General features: G+C 47.5%; 1 protein-coding gene across 3 annotated transcripts; it reads left to right on the top strand.

Moving 5' to 3' along the window:
• Nucleotides 1–5,949: 5,949 nt before the first annotated feature.
• LOC106737436 (regulator of cell cycle RGCC) lies at nucleotides 5,950–17,302 on the top strand. Of its 3 annotated transcripts, none has more exons than XM_019481880.2 (5): nucleotides 5,950–6,057; nucleotides 11,258–11,323; nucleotides 12,123–12,203; nucleotides 13,705–13,767; nucleotides 15,575–17,302. In XM_019481880.2, the coding sequence occupies exons 1-5, from the start codon at nucleotides 6,039–6,041 to the stop codon at nucleotides 15,580–15,582; spliced, it is 237 nt and encodes a 78-aa protein (XP_019337425.1). In that variant the 5' UTR covers nucleotides 5,950–6,038; the 3' UTR covers nucleotides 15,583–17,302. The 3 variants fall into 3 exon arrangements, with proteins under 3 accessions (XP_019337425.1, XP_014465385.1, XP_059588598.1); XM_014609899.3 differs by having other exon boundaries at nucleotides 5,951–6,057; nucleotides 11,258–11,413; XM_059732615.1 differs by having other exon boundaries at nucleotides 5,973–6,057; nucleotides 11,240–11,413.
• The last annotated feature ends 5,544 nt before the right edge of the window (nucleotides 17,303–22,846 follow it).

Below are 22,846 nucleotides of genomic sequence, written 5' to 3'. Positions count from 1 at the left end.
CTGCCACTGGCCAGGTGATTAGTTTTAAACTTGGGGTGGACCAAGAATCAAAGTGGGGTGCAAGTGCAGCAGTGGCCCCCCCTACCCTCCTCCCCCACCAGATCTGCCCCTGCTGGGAGGAATTAGCCCTAGTTCTGCCCTGGGGAGCTATATTCTGCAGAAATACCCTTGCCATTTGAATAAAAGCTGTCATTTGTCACTACTCCTCCTAAATGTTACTGCTTAGTGTTGCTGTTGCAGAATGGCTGCTGTGTTCACCAAGAAGGTGTCTGCATTTGAGAGCTGAGGGAATGATATCTTCATATTTAGCTTACAAATCACTTTGAGAACCTTCTGATTTAAGGGTGCTCTTTAACTAATTATAATGGATAGGCTTGGAAAGGATTCAGGCTACACCTTTGCTTTACCTCCTGCATCTCCATGAAGCTGAGATTTGCTGTCAAGATTTTCTGGGCCAAGTATATAATGGATAGTGACTTTCACTAGGCAGTAACAAGGCCAGGGCCCAATGCTAAAGTAAACCTCTGATCCCTTTGAGTTAGTGTGGATCTTAAAAGGAGATCCCCAGGGTATCAGTCTGTCTTAATAGCCCTGCTATGCTGGGGCCTAACTCCCCATAAATAACATATATATTGTGATGCAATGTGGATAATTCCCTGCTTCACATTTTATGGCACAGTCACCCCTCACATCATTCATACAGCCCCAGCCTCTGCCACTTGTCACTCATGCTAGTCACCCCGGCTTCTCTGCTTATAGCGCATAGCCTTTTCCTGCTCCCTTTTTGTCTTTTCCCATTGCAAAGTCAATGGTTTAGGCAGGCTCTGGACACCACTTAGCACAGTGTGGACCATTCAAGCCTTGATCTCTCTATTAAGGCTGACAATCTGGATGTATGTTGAAATGCCAATGCCCTGGTACCCAGTAGGGCCTGTGTACAATATGGAGAACACTGAGTTGCTTCAGCAGCTATTCTGAATCAATCTGAGTCTGGCCAGATGAAACCTTTACACCAGTTGGTGTTACATTGTGTCACATTGTTACCAGATTTGCCTGTCACTTTGGGGTGCACTCATTTATTAGGGGTATGTTTTTGGGGTCTCTGTAATTCTATCAATGTGCTGCTTGTGTTACTTGTGTTTCTATACAGAGATGTATCTCTCCCTTCTGCAAGTCCTCACCCCCAATACAGTTATCTTGCAGGACTCAGTTTTAGTGGGGTTGGGTTCCTCTAACCACCAAATCAGTCAAGCACATATATGCACATACACACACAAATTAACACACCTGAGCCAGGCTGGGTTATTTAGCATTGGCAGACTAACACCCTCATATGTCTTGAACTCAGTTCATCAGGGCAACAATAAAATGCACTCAGACACAAGCACACGGGTTAACAGAGCACATTGGAGTCAGGCCGGGTTGTTCAGCATTGACAGGCTGACACCCTCACGTATCTTGAACTCAGTTCATCTCTTATTTCAGCAGGACAATAATAAATGCAGTTAGACACACATACACACATGCTAAGAGTATGTCTGAGGAGGCTTGGTCTGATCAGCACTTTCAGCTAATATCCTCATGTACCTCAAAGCTCAGCACATCCCAAACTCTTGTCACTATGGTCCTAGTAGTAACTCCCTTGATGAGCGGACCCCACCATAGTTTTGGGCATTACAGGGATCTTTGGCTTAGAAAAAAAGGTGTTGCTGCAGAGCAAATGGGGAGGTCAAGTGATGTTCAGAGAGAGAGAGGATAGCAACCAGCTTGACCATAAAAGTTATTTAATGCGAGGTGTATGAACTTATGATGAAACCAATAGTAATAGCCATATGAGAGAGACAAATAAAACAGTTACAATATTACACAGTTTCAGTTAGGTATTTAGGGAAGTCTAGCTCAAGTTTGATCAGCAAAAGTCCAATTTAGAAAACTGTGCCTGGAGTAAGACAGAGAGAGAGAGAGAGAGAGAGTGAGTGAGTTAGGGTCTCACAACTCAGCGAAGCTTGAACCAGTTGAGGCTCCCAGGTGCTTGTTGGAGCTTGCAGACAGCATGATCAATGCAGGGATTCCAGGCAGAAAAGGAGCGGAACTGGTGCACATTTTGGATCCAAGCACCAGGACAGAAATTTGAGCTTAGGTAGGGGTTTTTGTAGAGAATTAACAATAGCTTAAGGGAGAATGCTAGGTTTGTTTATGGCTAAACAATGGCTCATATGTTGGATAATAGGAACTGAGCACTCTTGGCTATGCGTGGCATTACTCTGAGGGAGCTCACAATACAGACAGGCAGATTTAGTGTTTTGAGTACCAATAAAGGAGTCATTACTAGAATTGGTCTGATAAATGCTGAGCTAGGTGTGTGTAGACGTGGGTTGATAAGCATTTGAAGCAGGGATCCCCCATCATGCAGTGCTTCCCTGCTTCTCTGGTCCCAGAATTAAGTGCCCTGGAATCTCTGTTCTCCATCCTGAATATTAATAAAGGTGCTGTCCCATGTCAACAAGACCAGGGGAGTTGCTTCACTCCTATCACCCTTGTCTGAAGGGCTTTAGATGCGTCTACCACTGCATCTTCATTGTTTTTTGTACGTCCTTTCTCTAATCAGTTCTTGTTCAGGCGAGTTGGGGTGGGGAGTGGGGAGGTGAGTCCTTTGTGAGTCAGACAGGCTGCATACTGTGTCAGGGTTTCCCAAGAACACAGAGCAGATGTGACGTAGCAGACAAATGACACAAACCTCTAAGACAGGGGTGTCCAACCTTTTTGAATGTGGGGCCGGATCACAAACTTTTTATCACCCAGTGGGCTGGCGAGCCATATTCAAAGACGTCACAGGAAGTGGTATCATATCAGGAAGTTATGTCATGTGACCTTTGACACCAATGAAGTTGCAGGGGTTGACATGGTGCTGGTTGACACAGCCTGCATGCCCGAGTTGACGTGGTGCTGCAGGACCCACCTGGGCAGAACCGGGTCAGCACCGGCCAGGAAAAGCAGCATGCAGCTGAAGCCGGCTTCCCATGTGCTGCTGGGGATGGGAGGAGGCCGGCCAGGTCTGCACCAGCCAGCAGAAGCGGTGGCGGAGCCGTGTGCCGCTCAGGGCTGACCGGTGCAGGCTTGTCCCGTCCCGAGCGGCACATGGCTCCGCCGCCGCTTCTGCTGGTTGGTGCAGACCCAGTCGGCCTCCTCCCGTCCCCAGCAGCACGTGAGAAGCAGCCCCCTCGGGGCCTCGTGCGCGGGTGGCCGGGCCCGGAGAGACACAGCACTGGGGGGGAGACTGGCCGGGGGAGCAGGCACCGCCTTGCTGTGGGGCAGGGCAGGGCAGGGCAGGGCAGGGCAGGGCAGCGGGGCTGGCTTGAAGCGGGGGGTGGGAGGGGGGTGAGGAGGCAGGCATAGGCCGGCGCTGCCAGCGGCCACTGCTTGGCCTCCCACGCGTGGCCATTCCCCCAGGCCCTGTGGGGGTAAGCAGGTCTCCTCCCCTTGCTGCCAGCTGGGGCCCGTGGGCCGGCCCTGCCCACCTTGCCACAGCTTCGCGCTCCGCAGCGCTCCCTGCCCACCTCGCTGAGCTCCCTCCACGCTCCCTGCCCACCTCGCCGCTGCAGCTCTGCGCTCCGCAGCCCTCCCTGCCCACCTCGTCGCGCTCCCTCCGCGCTTCCTGCCCGCCTCGCCTTTGGCGCTGACTCCGCGCTGCCGTGGGCCAGATAAAATGGCTTGGTGGGCCGCATGGCGGCCTGCAGGCCATATGTTGGACAAGCCTGCTCTAAAAAGTCAGGGTAGATATGCACCTTGATAGACTAACTAAATAAGATACATATAGAAAGCACAAGCTTTGATGAACTCAAATGCACTTCATCAGATAAATACCTCTAAACCAGGGTAATTTCACCCAATCTGGTGGAGAATCACCCCCAAAGAATCAAGGATAAAACTCTACCAGTGTAAGTCATACTAGTTTATACTATCTACATGCCCTGTGTGATAGCAATTTTGCTTAGGTAAACAGGCTACTACTACCTGATTCCCCGCCATGCCTAGTAGTGAGGCACTAAACTAGCCACCTACCAGGCGAGTTCTCTTGGTAGCTGCATATCTGTCTGCTTCTGATCCTGATGTAATTTGCATCCATTTACAAAACCAAAATAAATCACATCGTAGTATATATTCCTCTGTTCAGGGCTTGAAACTGGAAAAGCCAACAGCCCTAGGCACTTACTTGCACTGCGTGTGCTTTGCTTATGCTACAAGAAAAGAGAGACTAGCAAAACAGATACACCAAATGCATGTGAAAGAGCCATATTATTTATCACTGGTATCTGGACCTTGCATGTTGCAGCTCTTGGTATCTCTTAATTCTGCCCTAAGTTATACTAAATTTATACTAATGCAGTCTGGAGCTGTCCAACCTTTCAAAAGTTAGTCCTCCCCCTGCCCATATGTCACAGAAATCATGAAATCAGCTGACAAATCACAAGATTTAAAAATAACAGTAACTCAGCTTCTTTCAATGTGCCTCCCGGCTCTGAGCTTCAGGGTGTGTTCTGCTTATTTTAGATTTTCAAACTTTTTTTTGCAAACATGAGTCCTAGAGTATACTTGTTCTTTTTTAAATGAGGCTCTCATGCGATCTCTTGATTCCAGCAGCTGAGAAATATACCTGACAGGAGAGGTGAAAGCAAAATGCTAGAACTTCTGACACTGTTGGAATAACTCCATTGAAATAAACAGAATTATATCTGCCCTAAACTGAAGAAAAGGGACATTCTTTTGAGCTTTTAACTGTGCAAGGATAGGCTGTCTAAACATCCCTGATGATTTGAGAGGTGTGTGTAAACCAGGGACGTGGGAAAACATGGACCTTGCTGCTTTGGGACACCTAAACTGTCCTCTCTGCAGCTGTTCAGCTCATGGAACTAATAAACTCTACCCTCAACCCTTGAAAAGCCTTCCCCCCTTTGTCCTGAATTTTTAGGTCTATTTAACTAGGATTAATACATTGCATTGTACCAGCAGTGACTACAGCTCATCTAATTGGATTAAAAAATTATACTAAAAGCTCTGATTTGTGTCTTAATTACTGGCAAAGACAGGCTAGGGAGGGAGGCATAGAGAACTGATGTTTCTAAACAACATTTACTGGTAAGAACTGTAATTTGAGGGAGAGTCAGAGGGAAGTGGAGGGAGTGACTGCTGGGTCCTTGGGTGACTACTTTGCTTTCTCGGTTTGTTTCTGACTGTTTGGTGGGTTGCTGGGGTGGAAGGAGGGGCTGAGCCCAGCGTGACTGGTGACCGTGGAGCTTGCTCCCATCACACACACACAAATGCACCCCCTCCCCCGCCAGTCATCACTCATGCTTCCTTTGCCGCCCACCAACACCTCATCTAAATGCTACACAATCCCCCCTGCGCTGGAAAACTATTGGTTTCCCAGGTTATTGGTTCCTCAGGAGTTACAAGGCTGCTGTTTTCAGACACCACACGCCACTAACAAGTTTATCTTCAGTCTCTACACACCCCTTGATTTAGTTCTGTCCTGGGCATACACACTGCGTGCCTTTGTGCGTGTGCGCGCGCGCGCGTGTGTGTGTGTGGGGGGGGGGGGTCTCCTAAACCTTGCCAATAACCCTGCCTGGCTTTCTTCCCCCTTCCCATACGAGTTTGAAGTAATACACCTCCACCCCGGAAGCCCCTTTTCCTGCTCTCCTCTAGTACCGGCATACGCCCCGCATCAGGGCTCGATCCTCTCCGACAGGCACGGGACGAAGAGGCAGCTCCGCACCCGGCCCCGCGCCGCGCGGATGCGGCCGCGGGACCGTGGAAGCCCCCCCCCGCGACACACCCGGACTGTCCCATTCACAAACCCTGTTGGGTGACGTAACCTTGTATCTTACTGGGCACCCCCAGCGTCCCGCTGATTGGCTAAGAGTAAAGAAGAGGCGTGGCAGCAGGCACAAAACTTGCCGCGCTGCCGCTCTCCTCGGCGCTTCGCTGGTACCTGCGTGTGGGAGCAGAGGTGCTGTTCTCACCCGAGCTGGCTGATCATGGACACGGATAACTCAGGTTAGTGCTGTCTCCGCCTCCTGTTCTGGTCACTGCATTCGCTGCGCTGCCAGTGACTGCAGTCATCACTGGAGTGGAAACGTTTCTCTTCATTCCTGTAGCTGACCTTTCAAGCACGTGCAAGCGCTGCTTGATCTCTGGGTACTTCGTTTAAAGACAAACATCTCCTGGCTGTTTTGTATTGTATTTTATATTGTGTGTTTTGTTTTGTTTGGGTTTTTTTTTTTGATGTGTTGTTAGGAACTCTGGCTTCTTAAAAGGGTTACTTGACAATTAGCTGGTGTTGGTCCTCAGGCTGTAGTAACACTTGGATTTGTCTGTGGCAGCCTCTGTGCTTGGTGTGTGTTTGTGAGGTGAGGGAGAGAAACAACTGTCTGGTTAAAAAAATTAAATTAAAAAACCTCCCCCCCTCCTGTGTCAAAATATTGGCTATATTTTTCAATGAAAACAATGTGCAACCCCTAAATGATGTTAAATCTGAAGGAGGGTTTTCCAGAAAGTAAGATGCACTCACACATGTGTTATGTGTATATTTACTACTAACCTATACAGTTCCCTGAGATAAGTGTTTCTTATCTCCTTTAAGTGATCCTTGATATATTAAAAAATACAGCTCTTCATGAACACTTCTTTCAAATAATAATTTGCATAATTAATCCACCAACAGTTCTTATCTTTAGGATCTCTCATGAAAATCATCCAAGTCTTTCAATCCCAGATAAATATACTGTGTAGCGTGTCCTGAAGGTCCCCCAAATGACAATTTCCTCTCTTCATATCTGCTATTTAAAGTAAATTTTGTGCCTGGGTATCTTTCTGGGAATTCTGGATGTGTGAAGGCTCCAAGCGTGGGTGTGGTTTGTGTTTACTTGCATCTTAGTTTTTTTTTCATTAATGTTAAAGGTGAATATTAGCTAGTAGATGTCTATCTCCTGTGAACACACATGACTTAGTGTGCAGTATCAAAGCCAGCCATGTGCAGAATAACACCCCTTCTTTTTTTCACTTTTCATCTATGATGGGAGTTGGTGCCGGGGCAGCCCAATTCCCAGACCTCCAGGTGTTGAGAGGACTTCAGCACTCCTGTATAGCCTCTAGCTCAGTGATTCTCAGGCAGAGTTCTGCTGCAACCTGGGGTGCCTGGAAGTCCTTTGAAGGGTGCTGCTAGATGTGAGGAGATATGCTGGTAGACTCATACTTGGGCTTGTCCCTGTCTGGCTGACTTCCCCCATCCCCTCTACAAGGATATAAGCAGTGCAATATAAATTCAGTTTTGAAAGTAGATGCCACCCAATTAAAAAAGGTTATGGAGTATTGCCTCAAGTCCGAAAAGGTTGAGAACCTAGTTCTTCTCATGGGGGCAGATGAATTGTCTGTTTCCAGTGTTGAGCATTTTTTTTTTCCCAGGACTGGGGGGAAAGCAACATTCTGGGGTCACTGCTGTACCATGCCACTTACTATCCTGGCCACTTTCCACCTGGAATCGCAGAGTAGCCCTTGATATATAATGATGAGGAAAAATGAACATCTGGGCTGTCTTGGGGACACCAAAAGAAATGTTCTAAGGCTGTGTTATCCCTTAAATTGTGGTCAGAGCCTCAAAACCAGCTGTCTTATCAGGACCTGGCAGACAACCAAGGTCTGTTGCTCAGAATGAGTACTGAAGCACAGTGCTACCTCCATCTGACAAGCTGTATACCCATAGAACAGTTCCTGCTCTTGAAAAACGGTTGCATGCTTGCTTCCTGCCATTTGCAGATAATGAGTGCGTTGTTCGTTTCATTCTTGAAATGGCTGCAGGATAGCCCTGTGCATGTGTGACAAAATAATTAGGGTGACTATCTGCAGGCACACATGGAGAACTGCCCCCCCCCCCCCCCCCGATCTTCTGTCATCTCTTGTGGTTTTGGGGGAATTTTGCATGTGCGTTCAGTGGGATAAGGCTGAGAATTTCCCTTTCTGTAGCCTATTATTTGTGAGTGACCAAGAAATTCATCTCTCCTCTGACAATGTTACACAAAGTACTCATAAATTTACAAATGGGGGGGATACATTCTTCTCTAAACTACATTCCTGTAAATCCAAGAATGAACCCAGTGGAAATTTTATGCTTTATACCAGCATAACTGAGATCAGAACTTGGCTAGTGAATTCCAATTGCTTCAAAGGAGTCACTTCAGTTCAGCACAGACCTTCTCCTGTAGTTTGGAAGAATTACTTTGTCTTTTCTGGACAGTAGACTTTAAAAAACAAACAAACAAAACAAATGACACCCCCCCCCCCAAAGGAAATGAGTTTATAAAAGAGCCTATTGTTTATGCCATGTGAAGGATGTGATTGAAACCAGCAACTCAAGGAGATGGAAAGATAAAGGAGCAGGGTGGCCTTCTGCTTGAACTTGTCCTATTCTTTGTGAGAGTTGCAGGGGGTCTCAGCTAAGCCGTGATGGTACATTCTGCATAGAACTTAGTCACAGCAGGCTTCTTCCTTGCTTAAAGTGGCTTTATCGCAAACTTTGGGCCCATAAACCTCTTTTTATTGTGTCGGGGACAGTGCGTCTATTTAGACTGTGTTTTCAAGTAGGGAACTTTATTTTCCCTCTCTAGGCAAAGGGCCTTGCATATAGCTGATGGGAATCCACTAACAGCCATGATTACACACTTTCTTTCTAGGAATGATTAGGTTCATTGGCAGAGAAATGAGGAGGTAGGAGGGCTTTGTGGCAACGGTGCTGAACTGAGACTTGGGTCTTGGTTCTTCTCTAGGCTTTGCCACATCTTCCTTAGTAGAGTGGTTTCATCTACATAAAGTGGGTGTATTGCTGCTGCTTTTCCATGTGTGTGCTGTGAGGATAATGTCATTGGGCTACCAGCCACTCTGACTTGTGCCACTAGAGGACCTGGCCTATTAATTCTGTGAGCCATTTGGATACCAGGGGAATGTCAAAGGGTTACTTAAGTCAAACTGCACGTTGGGGCTAGTGTCAAGGTGTGGATTTCTATCACCATCAATACGCAAGGGAATGATGTGGTTTGCATCACTTCTGGCCACATCTGACTACCCAGCCTGAATGCCAGGTACTTCTTACAGCTGTATGAGCTTCAGCATGAGTCCAGAGTAAGGCTTTGAAGCCATCAGACGGCTGAACGACTCTGCCTTTCTGGAGTTTGAGGAGGGCAGTGGTATAGCCCTATCCGTATCTACCTGTCCTGGCTAAAAGTATCCACTAAGCATGCCTGGTCCTATTCACATTCTACTTAAATGTGTACCAGTGGCATAAATCAATAGCAACACCAGGATAAGCAAGAGCACACGCAGGCTCTTTGTAGAGTGGTGCTTGCTATGAGCTCTGAGGGGTGGTGGCGCCTGTAGCATTTCTGTGGCGCCTCCACCTCCCTCTCCTTCCTGTAGTTCTGTGATGTTCCTTCTTTCATAAACTATTATACAAGTTTATGGAGACAAGCTACATGATAAAATATCAGCAGTGGTCCTAATGCCTTCCTGAAGACAACAGATTTACACTAGGGAAGAACTTGGCTCATTGGGTCTTTGTCAGTGGTTGTAAACAGCAATGATGCTGATGCTTGCCCCTGCTGGTGGGATGTTCATGAAGTCACTCTTCCTTGCTGCCGATCGTCTGGCTGCTTCTGATGGTGGAACAGTCAAAAGTTCAGCCCTCGGAGGATGGAGAGTGCCTTGCACCAGCCATCCCTTGTGCTGCCCCCAGCCCTCTTCAGCCAAAAGGATGGCCCACCCAGCTTGGGTGAGAGGGCTGCATAGTGGAAATCCTAGAACTTTTGAGAGGGAAGAGGTTTTCTGTGCTGTTCCAGTAGCAATAGGCACCAGGCTGTGATTAAGCTCCTGCTCAGACATAACCTGGGGTGGGTCCACTGCTCTGCCTCGGGAAGCGGATGACTGCATGGCTCTTCAGGCACTTGCTGTGAAGTTCCAGACATTTGCTTTGGCAAGCCTCTTCATGAAGAAAGAATGACAACCTCAGCTCCTAGACCCCAAACAAGGGAGTCAAATTATAGAGGAGACTCTGCCAGTTATATTTATATTGCATAATCTGCACATTACTGGATGGCTCAGTCCTAGAAATTCACTTAGTTCCCAGTGATTAAGTACAGGACTCCTCTGAAATGCTGACAAAGCTTCCTCTACAGATTTTTGTGCCTTAGTTGGGAACACAGGACTAAAAGGGGCCACTGAGTCTGGTCCTCCATTCCCAGGCAACTGCTTATCCAAATATTCCCCAAAACAACCACTTCAAGCCCTCATGCCTTCCACGGCACAAAACCAGAAACAACCAGAACCCCTACAAAGGGCCACAGGCAAAAGCAGGGGAGATGAGGCTACCAGTTGTCCTCCACATCAAAAGCAACTTGGGGAAAATTTAAGAAATGACCCAAGTTGGTTCTTCTTTTGTGATGGGATAAATTTGGAGTAATTACTTTGAAGTTACTGATGTAATGGGGGTAAGTGAGACCAGAATCGGGTCAGATATAAGTTGGGTCATTTCCATGCTATACCACAGCATCTATGGCTACTGGTGATGCAGTTTCAACAGCTGTGTGGCAAGGATCCTGGTTTCACTGGGATATACTCGGGAGAGCTAGCGGAGACCAAGCAGTCTCATTTCCTACTTGAAATGATGCACTGGCCAAACAAGCCTAAGGTGGCTGGGACCAAAGGTCTCCTTGGTGGGGAGAGCCAAGCTGTGGTTGGCTGCTGGAGTGTGCAAGTTGCTCCATGGCTCTGCATCCATGGCTGTCCTGCCAGAGTGTTCCTCTGCTCTCCCCACCATTGCCAAGCTGGCTTTACAGCCCCCACATGGCCTGACTGAGAGTCTGGGGAGTTGAGCACCTTCACACAGTCTTTATGGTGGTGACTACTTGGGCCAGGCTCCTCTTCACTTTTCTTCCCCAGCACCTTCACAAATACCTGGCTACTTTGGGCATAAGAGCTTTCTGACTAGCAGCTTTTGCCATGTGAGGCAACAACCCTGTATCCTCCGAGCAACAGGCCCTTCCGTCAGCCATTTTCCTCTAAGTTCCCTTCTCCCTTGGCTGTTCTACAACTCCTAAGAGCCACTGTGGTGTTCAGCATATGTAACTCCACCTGAATCTGTGTGAGATGAATGAGATCAGAATGAATTACTTGCAGTTAATGAACTCAGCAGATTTTGTTCCCTTTTCAGTGCTGACTGATGACCTCAGTGACCTCCTGAGAGAGTTTGATGAAGTGATTGAAGACTTTGACAACGGTGAGGCCTGTCAGTATGAGCAGCACTTGGAGGACATGAAGAGAAGGACGGTGTCCAGCATGTATGACAGTGGCATTGATGAGCTAGAGAGTGAGTCTAGGCAGGGGTTATTTGGTTCAGAATTAAATAAGCCTGGTTTTCAGTGCTTTTCACCTTTTGTTTGGGGAAATGCCACTAGTGCATAAGGAGACAGGTCTGCCTTCAGCCTCTCCAGCAGGAGAATAAGCAGCTTGGTAGAGACCCCTTGAAAAGGATGGTAGGCCTCAGACCATTTCAATTCTCCAGCTCTCTGAGGCTGTGTATCTAGTTTGTTTAATTATTCATCTTTCATGTCATTCAGTCTTTGAGCAGCAGCACCCCAGCCACTGGCTCATTGGTCTCTTTCCTCTAAGGCTGCATTAGGCAGCATCTGTTTTTTGCCTTCAGGTACTCTGCCTGGTTGCTTAAGTTCATAGGCAAGGGTCCATCCACCATGCCAGAGGGATCATATCTCTGCTGGTTTGATAGCTTCATTGCTGCACAATATGCTTGGGATATGGGATTAAACCCACCTGTTCCCTCTTAATTGTTTTGGTCCTTTGTTCCAAGAAACCCACTGAAGTTCCAGACTGCTGTGTACCATAGTTACACCCAGATTGTAGCAGGTTTGCTGGCTAACAACAAAATCCAGCAGCCAAATATGAGAATCCTATTGCATTAATTGTTTTGGCCCCCATCCCCTGCTAGCATATTTATGTATAGTTGTGGCCCTGGGACCTAGACTGCCTTGGCAAACTGACTTATCTTACTATGTTGGCAGGTGCCAGCACCTCACCTGGAAGCAGTTTAAACTCCAGTGAGGAGGATCTCAACACCAAAGCCAATGCTTCTGACTCCAAAGGTAAGACCAAGACAGATTTCCTTTGGAAAGGGCTCCTGAGGGGACTTCAGGAGAAAACCCATTTAAAGAGACCCCGGAGAGGAGATATCTCCTATCCAGAAACAGATACCTTAGCAACGGACCAGGATCCATTGAAAATGTATGCTCGGATAATGAGCTGTAACTTTACCTTATCCAAATATTTGTGTTGGAAACCTGGATGTAAGGGATATGTTACAATATAAATGGGAAGAAGAGTGCAGTAACCTTCCAGCAGATCTGGACATATGCATGAAGTTACTAAGGAATGATGTTTGTGATCCAGGCTGGAATTTGATTTTGGGCCTATTTAGAGATTATTCAGGACCTATTCTTAGCTGAGAACTTTGTTACTGAAACAATCCCTCAGTCCTGATGCTGACTGAGGGATAAGCACTGCAGTGAGTGACCTTGTAAGCAGTGCCTTGCATGGCATATGTTGGTACAGGAACAAGAACAATACTGGGAATTGTAAACCTCAATTTTCCTTGATATGCCAATATAAATCTGCTGACTTGAATAGTCATTCTAGGCCTACAGCAGTAAAAGTGAGAGGGGAATAGGGCCCTTGCCTTTGATCTCGTAGTTCCTACTGACTTTTTTTTTTTTTCAGCCTGGGCTATGAGTTATGTCCCATTGGGCCATCCTAAGACTCAGATGCCTTTTGGCTGGGATTTGTGGCTGAGTAGTGCAGATGCAAGGGAGTGGGGGGAAGGCTGATTGACTGTTTAGACAACCCCTCCTCCACAACTCCCTGCTTTTGAATATTTGCCCTGGTATGTGAGTGTTCCTGGTAGAAGCAAGAGCAGAATTTGCAAACATTAGCAGATTTTCTAATACAGACTGCATGCTGGATTGAAGGGACCATGGCCTAAACTTCTAGCAATGTCCAAAGCTTCCTGGGGAAGCACCCTCAGGTTACTCAGACCTCTTGATTCTTACTTGGGGATTTGGCATAGCCAAAAAGACTGTCCTAGGAAAAAATCCATAACGAATCCTACACTAAATTCGGCATGTGAAGTATAAGACTTTGTGAAGTTAGTGCTGTGCAGTGGCTCATGTAGGCTCAACATAATCGGCAAAGATCACAATCTATATGTCAATTGTTAAGTCCAAGAGCTATGGTCTAAGTTTTTGGGCTCCTCTAACCAGAATGCCATGCGATGAAATAATGTCCACTACATATACTTCCTATCAGAAAAGTGTACTGATCAAATTTGACCTAGTTTTATCTCAGCAGTGTTAGACTCTAGACTTTTTTTCCCCCTTTTGTTGCAAATGAAGCTATTTTATATAAACCTTTTCCTAGATATTCCAAATCATTGTGCTAAGATGTGCATATGGATGATATGAAGCCAGTAATAAGTAGCAGGCAACCTCAGCAGATATGGGCAGAAACAGCAGCAGGGAATCACTTTCATAGCCTGTATTGGGGTGCGAGCAGCATGCTAAGTATCTGACCATGTATATCTCCATCTGCTAGCTAAACTTGGAGACACACAAGAGCTGGAGGACTTCATTGCAGATCTGGACAAAGTGCTGGAGGGTATGTATGCAGCTTTGATCTCTGCTTCCTCTCCATGCAAGCTGATGAGATCCTCCACTGCTGTCAATCAGGGTTGCTCCTTCAAAGTCGATATTACCACAGTGAAAACAGACTGAGGGGCCATCTGTAGCCATTAATGCATCTGATCATCACCTCGCTCAGTTTCCCACACTGCAGTGTCTTGCACTAGCAAAACATCAGTCCCAGCTATGTGGTAGTTCTGGCTGAATGTTGTCAAATGTTTGTCAGGACCTGGCAGGCTGGAATGCTGCATCCAGCATGGCGTGATCCTGGGCTGGAGTGTAGTGCCAAGCTGTGGGGCATTCTGGCTTGGCTTGGTGCAAAGCAGCTGTGGTTTGAGAACATGAGATCTTGTTCAAGGACTCCAAGGGGATAAGGTCCCAAGTCTTATACAGCCACTATCCGATTCATTTATTCAATGGGAGCAGGGCACCTAAATTCTGAAAGCACCTTTTGAAACCCTAAAGTGAAACCTGGATGGAGGAGGTACAATCTTAGCTCCACTGGAGGTCTGTCAGTGACTTCTGTGGTTACAGGAGTTTACTTTTAGATTCTACTTGCTCTAGCAGCAAGTTGCCAAAGGCTGCTGGGTGATTTTCTTGTGCCTTCTCTGTGCATCCATTTCCCCCTCTTTGGAACCAGGGTGAGGATGGTGACCTGCCCAGGGAGGTTTGAGGCATAGTTGCTCTTGAAGTGCTCCCAGGACACTGGATGGAGGAGGCTCAAGGACTTGCCATTCCAGATTGTTTGGGGTGACCCTACTGCACTGCCTCCTGTGCTCTGCACCATGGCTGTTTTACTTGTAGTGCTTCTCTGAGTTTAAAGGAAAGCAGAAAAAATGAGAAAGGGGAGAGGTCCATCCTTCCTAGTGTCATAAGGCCAGCAGGAATCCCCCTAGCCTAGAGGCAACCCAGCCTTGGCTGGATTTTTTTCCCCTTTGCATAAGCTATCAGTTGTAATCAACAGATTGAAGTAGTGTGAGTTTCTAGAGGGTAGGATGGTGATTTGGGAGGTTAGGTCACTACTGGGCAAACCCTCGACTCTGTGGGTGTGTGGGAAAGGTCTTTTGTTCTCACTTACTCGGCTTGCCTGTTATGCTAATGAAGCAAAGAGTGAGGGGTTATGTTCTAGGTGGGAAATTTTTTTGTTTTGTTTATCTGATTTCTTATGGGGGGAAATGCCTGCCCTCCTTTGGCAGGGCTGCTAATCACAGACCATTCTATCTCTCCAGAGGCAGCAAGCTTTCAAATGTATCTTTTGCTGTTGACAATGGCCAGAGTGACCAAGAAAATGTTGCCTTTCCCTAGCACTCTTGACCCAAGCAGATTGGTAGGCTCTGCAGACTGTGATTAATTAAGTCTTGCAGCCCTCTCAAGTTGATTGGTCTTAGTATTTTACAGCTAGGGAGACTGAGCGCCAGAACTTAAGGTCTGCCCTTTCAAAACCAGTTTGTAGGTGCCCAACAAGGATCTGATTTCTCTGATGCTGAGCAGATCCAAATGAATTCACTTATTGTTCAGGCCCCCTTATGAAAGTTACCACCTTCGGGGGGCTGAAGCTACTTTACCTGAAATGCTGCTGTGACTTGACAAGGAACAAGTTCCTGCAAGTGGAGATAGGAACCAGACCCAAGACCCCAGGTTCCCAGTCTTCAGGTGCAGTCACTAAGCACACACAGCTGCAATAAAAGAAGAGGAGGGTTTCCAGTGTGTTGGCTCTGAGGTAGGTCTTAGCCCATCAGGATTCAGTTCAGTGGCCTCACCAGTACATTTCTTTTGTCCTGCAGAGATGTGAGATGCTATGTCCTGGATGGATGCTGAAAGAAGGATATTAAGGCAAATTAGAACTGTGCCTCATTCTTGCAACCCATGTTTCATGTTCTACTCTGTTTGAAAGAGCAGAGTTTATGACTTGCACGCAAAGCAGCAAGGATGAGACGGTTACTCTGCAAACAGGAATTGCTTGCTTAGCAACAACCACGAGCTTCCGGTGAAGACCCAACCACAGGCTGCAACAGCAATGCAGTCATAGCTGAGAATCCCAGCTGGGCTTCCTCCGTCTGGCTTATGGCTGCCTCTTCAGACAACCAGCATACATAGTGGAGACCTGATTCATTTTGGGAGTGAGTGATGCTGAGAGTTGGGAGGCAGTTGCATATTAGCTTGGGCTGGGTTTCCTCTGCCCTCAAGCTTTCTGCTTACAAGGCAAAGTTGCACCAACTCTTAGCCAGAGTACAGCTTCTATCCACCTCCCCCATTTTATTAAAGGGCTGTCCATCTCCAACGGGGTAGAAGAGAAATGGTTTTAAAGAGAGATCTCTGCTCAAAGAGGATCATTTGGTCCTGCAGCCTTTGGGCCTCTTCTAGGCATTATCATGATGATGTCTGTGTGGACTAGCTGTTGGCTACTAAAATTGTAAGTGGCATGGGCATGTCTCTTAACATGTAAGCAAAGACTTACCAGTTTAAGTATTTCTTAGAAGGCATTTTTAGGAGATCAATGCTAACAACTGACTGACACTTTACCATAGTTTAAGAGTGGAGAGACCCATACCTTCTAGTTCAGATCCAGGGATTTGGTATAATTAGTACAACAAAAACCACCAAATCTGAAATTCCTTCTGCTTTGGATCTCTGTTGCAACTTGGCAGTTAAAAGCTTATGTTTCAAGATGCATATTCATCAAGGGTAACTGCTGAATCATAAATTATGATAATTTTTAGCATGACTCAGTTAAACCTTTAGCTGCCATGAAATTGTGGTTTTTCCACTGACCAACCAGGTAACCAAGTATTGCACTGGCGCACACAGTGCAACTACATAACTTTCACTTTCAGTTCAGAGAAAGTGATCTCCTGTTCCAAGTATTATGGACAAAGTGATCTTTGCCCATGTTCTCAGCTTGCCAGTGGGCATCTTCAGACACTGCCCTGCCTGAACTCTGGAAGTTTGATTCTGTTCCACCTATTAGGTACATAGACTGATGTTGGATGTCTAAGTCTGATCCTATTTTACCCTGTTTGAGCCCCAGAGAAAATATTAGCATGCCTACTTTTGAAACGGGCCACTTTTTCCCTGTAAGATGGTGTCACAAGAAACGGCGAGCTAGAAGAGAATATACTGACCACTTGCATTGCTGCTTTTTCAAAGACTTGAGCAGGATGAAATAGGATTGCACCTGGGTGCCTGAGTCCATGCATCTAACTTGGGCATGGGCAAAATGTGGCCTGCCAGGCCTTTCTATCCAGCCCACAGGGCCCCTAAAAAATTTAAAAAATGAATATTTATCTGCCCTGGGCTGCCTGTCATGTGGTCCTTGAGGGCTTGCCAAAACTCAGTAAGTAGCCCTCTGCCCAAAATAATTGCCCACCCCTGATCTAACTGGTGGAACAAGATCTGACTGTATGTGCTTCTGCCTTGGGTGCTTGTATTCTGCTGTAAATATTGTAAATAATGATGAGTCTTGTATCTTATACAGATGTGTTTGTATATATGAATAAAAAGATGTTGTGGAACCTTTGAGCAAAGTGGCTTTCTTTGTAGACGGGAGAGATCCCTTGGAAACAGTTTAATCTCCAGAGCCATGTGCTAAAGCAGCTTTGTAGTTACAGAGCTGCAACTAACTAATCCAAAAATGCTTGGAGCGGCAGGTAAGGAGCACCCTAAAAGGGTGATACCACGCGCCATCTCCCCCTCACTTTGTCATATGCAGAAATGTAGCAAGTTGAATGTAAGGTTTAAATGCTGAACTGGGGGTTTAATAACATGTAGGTAACTGGTATGCAGAAAGGGAATAAATGGAAGGGCAGGAAAATATGGCCCAGAAGAACTGTGGGAAGACTCAGGAGGACTATCTGCTCCCAGGTTCAGCTGCTGCACTGCAAGGCAGGTGGGATGCAGGCTATACCCCCAACTGGGTTGGCTAGCCATTATGTAGGTGCATCTACACATGGGCTTTAATGCACATTAGCCTATTTTAATGTGCATTAAAGAATTGCCCAAAAAAAGAACTCTTCAGCTAATCTGCATTAAAATAAGCTAATGCACTTTTTTTTTCTAGTACCTCACAATAAAGGTACTAGATTTAATGTGCATTACTAATTCTGACAGACGTTCAGGCACATCTACATGTTCATTAATGTGCTTTAGGTATGTGGACACTAATGGGGTTCAAAGCAAAACTTGGTGTGAATCCAAATTACTCTGCACTTAAGACACATCTTAAGTGATTCTTCCACTTGGAAGCTGTCTTGAATTCTGGTCATCTGGAAGAGTTCACAGTAAACAAGCGCCCAGTAAGACTGAAAAGGCTTCAGGGGGAAGGGACTTGTGCATGGTGACAACATCCTGGATTCCTTTAGTATAGCAGAGGGACAGCTCTTACGGTCAGGATTTCTAAAGTCTCCTTAATCCACACTTTAAACCAACATCTCCTTAGGATAGGGTGAGTATCACGAACTTGGAGTCATTTGAGCAAGTAGTTCCAAAGGTACATGCTCCTCACTCTGGGGGAAAAAAATGACATAAATAGCATGAACATTTATAACTTCTCTGGTGCATGCTGGGTTCAAATTATGGTTCCAATCTCTTCCCCAGCTGGTGTCTCCTCAGAATGGCTTCTTCTGGAGTCCAGCAACCACTGCCCCTTGAAGCAGTGGACATCTGAGCGGGATATGTGGTAAAGGAGAACTTTTTTATGGTTATGCCTGGAACAAGGAGGGAAAAGCAAAGGAAAGTGTCTGCTTTTATAGGCCTAAAAAGGAAAAGTAATCTACTCCTTTCTCTCTTATTTTAAGTCTCTGTTTTTAGTCCTTTCCTTTTCTTCCCCCTTATGATTGTTGGCTTAGAAACAGTATTTAAAGTTCTGTTTTGGGGGGAATTGGCTTATACATATAGATATATGCATGATAAGGGGTCAAGATGGGCAGCAGGGGTTAATGGATTTCTAAAGAGCTTGGGAGATTCACACACAGCCTCTCATAGCCCTGAAAGTGAATGGACTGTCTAGCACAAGACCAACAGATGGACACAGCCTGAGAATGAAGGGGGGGCACACCATGACATGGGATCACAGCCTTCAAGGCAGATGTGTTGTCTAACACAACAAGGACACATAATCTAGGAAATAGCCTGGGAAGCAAAGGAAGTATGTCCCATAACACAAAATAAGTGACACCAGCCACAAGGCCTCAGAGAGCATGGGGGTCTAAGTCCCAGTTTTGGGGGAACAGACCAAATTAGGAGAAGGCCTGGAAGGCTACATGGACATGTGACCACAGAGAGACAGCCATCCAGAGAGAGCCACATCCACAGCGAGCAACTGTGAGTGGTTCCAGTTTAACTTGATTTGTCCAGCACCTTCCAGGTGGTTTTGTTTTATTTCTGTTTCCTGGAGATAATGAACAAATACCAAGTCCCACTACATGGGGAATCATTTTAAAAGGAAGATAAATAAAAATGACCATTAGTATCTTTTCTTTTTAAATGTTTTGCTCCTGAATAGGTCTTGACCTATGGTTTACAGCTCGGAGGCGGCCAAAACCTCCTCTCCTTATATCAGATGTAGAACAGTCTGATTTCTATGAGTGATGGAGGAAAAAGATGGAATGATTGGTCATTTGCATGAATCTAACAAGTCAGATGATGAAGGGGTTGGTCATATGACTGGGGTCAGAATCACCAATTCCAACGAACCATCAATCATCAACAGCCAACATCTGTTGGGTCAGGAAGAACACAGTAACTCCTGGCACTTCCAGCGAAGTGGCATGAGCTACAGCAGGGAGCTGCAAGTCAGTCAGTGCCCAAAGAGTAAGGGAGGTGGGCATGTCATTTCTTGATGCTGAAAATGGCTGGGGCTTCAGTGAGCAGCACTAGCCTTGATATTTGCACTAGTCTTGGTTTTTGTTTCCTCTCTAGCGGACTGAAGCATTTGGAGATGGCTGAATGTGACAACTTTCTGTCCTTAAAAAGAGCAGCTCATCTCAGAAAGATCCAGCATGACTCCCTAAGACAAGGATGGGAAAAGGGTGTAAAGTTAGGGCCGGCTGGGATGTCCATATTAAAGGAGAGCTTCTGCCTTCACAATGGAAGGGGTAGTTACCACTGAGGGAACAGATGGTGCTTTCAAAAGCACTCAGCTTATGACCATTGACCCCTGGAAACTCACAGCAGGCACTTTGGGCAAAGCTTGGAAGGTGGATTTGATGGAAGAATGAATTCATGTCATCTAAAGCCCTGTCTGTGTCACAATGCTATCCTAATCCTGTAGTAAGTATCTATGAAACAGAGATAGCCTATCAATGATTCTATACATAGGAATGGTGTCATCTGCTGGGATTGGTGGTTTCCAGGAGACTTGCCAGAGAAACTTAGCTTATGGTATTGAAAGGATACCAGCTCCAAGTTGGTCCGCGCTTCATGCCTAGGTGGCAAGGAGTCTGAAACCTATGCTGGGTCCTTGAAAAGAAGCAAAGGGAAACCAGACCAGTCAGTCAAGAGGCTGCATCAGCCTTGCAAGCAAACAAACAATGGCAATGGGATCTTAAAAGGGCATCCCATCCTAGAATGGTACCTCTGTGATATCTTCATGAGAACTCCTGGTACTGCTCTGGATGATAGTCACTGCCCCCAAGGAGGAAGAAGAGGAGGGGACCATTGGATTGGCAGAAAAGAGTCCTCAGTATAGGGATGCCACTACAGGGGTGAGCAACCCACCAGGAATTCCACAAGAATCCTCTTTAATTACCTCACAGGTAGGAGAAAAAAGCACAAGCTCCCAGTGGGAGCGACTCTGAATCTATCCAGAAACCTCCACAGGTTCTTGTTCTAAATCAGTGGCTCTCATAGGCAGAGGGAGGAAAAAAAATATTTGGGGGAGCTGAGCACGTGCATGTGCACACGTGCCCCCTCCCCAGGTGGGAAGAGTCTGCGGGGGGAGGGGAAAGGGCCAGGGGGTGGAGGCTGCGGCAGTGAGGTGCTGACACAAGGAGCAGAGGCTGAGCCCAGCTGCAACCCACCCATGACCTGTGCAAAGATTGGGGGCCCACATGCCTTCCCCCCCACCCACTGGCTCACCAGCGCTGCACTGGCTCTGGAGGAGCTGCTGGCCTGCGCTGGGTTCGGGACCTGGTGTGCCTGCGAGGCCATCCCTTCCCTTGTACCCAGGGTCGTTGCCCGATGCCAGCAGCCCCCACAAATCCGCTGCCCCGTGCCGCCTGGTGGGGCCCAGACGGGGGCCAGCCTTGGCTGCACCGCCAGGCCAAAGATGACAGAGCCCCCAGGACCCTGCGCCCACCCCGAGTTGTCCCCAGGACAAACACAGTGCAGCCTGGCGGCTCCTCCAGGGCTGGCACAGTGCTGCGGAGCAAAGGGAGGGGGGCATGTGGGCCCCTGATCTTTGCACAAGGCAAGCGCAGGCCACAGCTGAGCTCAGCCTCTGCTCCCTGTGTCTGTGCCTCCCTGCCGCTGCTGCTTTGCAAGTGACGCAGTGGCATGTATACATACTGCCACTGGGTGGGCCAGGCAGTGAGGCACATGGCGCTGCACCACACCGCATTCAAAGCAGGGGCAGCAACAAAACACAAATGCAGGGAACAGAGGCTGAGCCCAGCTGTGGCCCACTCGTGCCCTATGCAAAGATCAGGGGCCCACACATGCCCCCCCTTCATTCCCCAGCACCGCACTGTCTCTGGAGGAGTCGCCAGGCTCCAATTGCCTCACGACCTGGCCTAGCCAGGGCCCGATTCACCATGAACAGGGCCCTGGCTGGGCCGGTTCATGGGGCAATCCCCACAGTGCAGAAGGGAGCAGGACAGGGGTGAATGATTCACCCCACTCTCAAACTACACTCCGCCCCCGCCTGATTAAAAGAAACTTACCTGCCTGCAGCTGGGCCAGCTGCAATCCTGGCTGTGAGTGCACAGGGCATGTGAGTGTGCCCGCCCCTCCCCCGCAGCCTGTGTCTGCTGCCCTTTGGCTATATCTGCTGCTCCACATTTGGGGGGGATTCAGCCCTGTTAGTCCCCCTCCTTCCACCGCCTATGGTGGTCCTCAACTTTTTTTGTATCAGGACCCATTTGTAAACATTGATGGCCAGTCCTTACCCAGTGCCCCTCACTCCCAATCCATTGCCCCCTCCCCCAGCCCCCCCAATGTGTGGGGCAGGAGGGGGGGTGTGTGTGTGGGGCAGGGGTGCACCCAAGCAACCCCAGGCAGCCCCTTGTAGGCTGGAACTCCACCAGCCTGCAAGGGGAAACCCACAGTTTCTCACATTTTTCTCCTTTAAAGGAGGATCCATTTTTAAAGTTTGTTTACAACCCTTTCATATGTTCTTGTGACCCACTTTTGGGTCATGACCCATGGGTTAAGAAACACTGTTCTAAATGACCGAAGCAATTGCTTGTGGTTAAGAACAACCTGGGGATTTCTCTGATTTCTCTGATAGCAGAAACTTGATAGCATTAAAGCTTGATCCCTGATTAAGCGTGTATATTCCAGCTGGGGCTACACCTATGCAAATTCACTGCAACTCTATTGTCCTCACTGTTTGCACTCATGAGTTGTTTGTAGATGACACTTTTTAGCAGGTTTGAAGTGGGTTAAATGCCTTTTGCACTGCTTTAATGGCAATGCTGTTTGCACATTCAGTGATATATTGCGTGCTAATTCCAGCCACTGTAGCACATTCGGCAGAGTAATGCATCTTAAATGACTTTGGGATGCAGCAAATGACTTTGGGGCACTGCAAAGTAAAACACCTCTGTGGAGTTTTAGTTTTAGTTTCCTACCCTACAGCTGCAAAAGAAAGCACCAGGCTCCCTGTGGCTCAGGGGCTATGCAGGCAGACCATGCAGGCAGCCCGGCAGCAGCCCGGGAAGGCAGGCTCCACAGAAGGTAAAAAACAAAACAAAACGGAGCCTGATCTCTACCCCCCCGCCCACTTGCCCCCAGAGCCTGCCTGCTTGCCTGAGCTGCAGGGGCCTGGTGCTTCCCTCTGTGGCTGCAGTGCCCCCTAGGACTGCCCGAGCCAGGTGCCTGCGGGCAGGTGCTGCCTGGGG

Source organism: Alligator mississippiensis, chromosome 8, assembly GCF_030867095.1.
Source record: "Alligator mississippiensis isolate rAllMis1 chromosome 8, rAllMis1, whole genome shotgun sequence".
NCBI lineage: Eukaryota > Metazoa > Chordata > Crocodylia > Alligatoridae > Alligator > Alligator mississippiensis.
Note: the sequence above shows the minus strand (reverse complement) of the source record. Positions and strands in the feature narration are given on the sequence as shown.

What these genes read in the sequence shown, in the direction of transcription:
- LOC106737436 (XM_059732615.1), top strand. An exon ending in TGGCATTGATGAGCTAGAGA is followed by an intron (nt 11,414 to 12,122) that starts GTGAGTCTAGGC and finishes CTATGTTGGCAG; the next exon opens with GTGCCAGCACCTCACCTGGA. An exon ending in CAATGCTTCTGACTCCAAAG is followed by an intron (nt 12,204 to 13,704) that starts GTAAGACCAAGA and finishes TCCATCTGCTAG; the next exon opens with CTAAACTTGGAGACACACAA.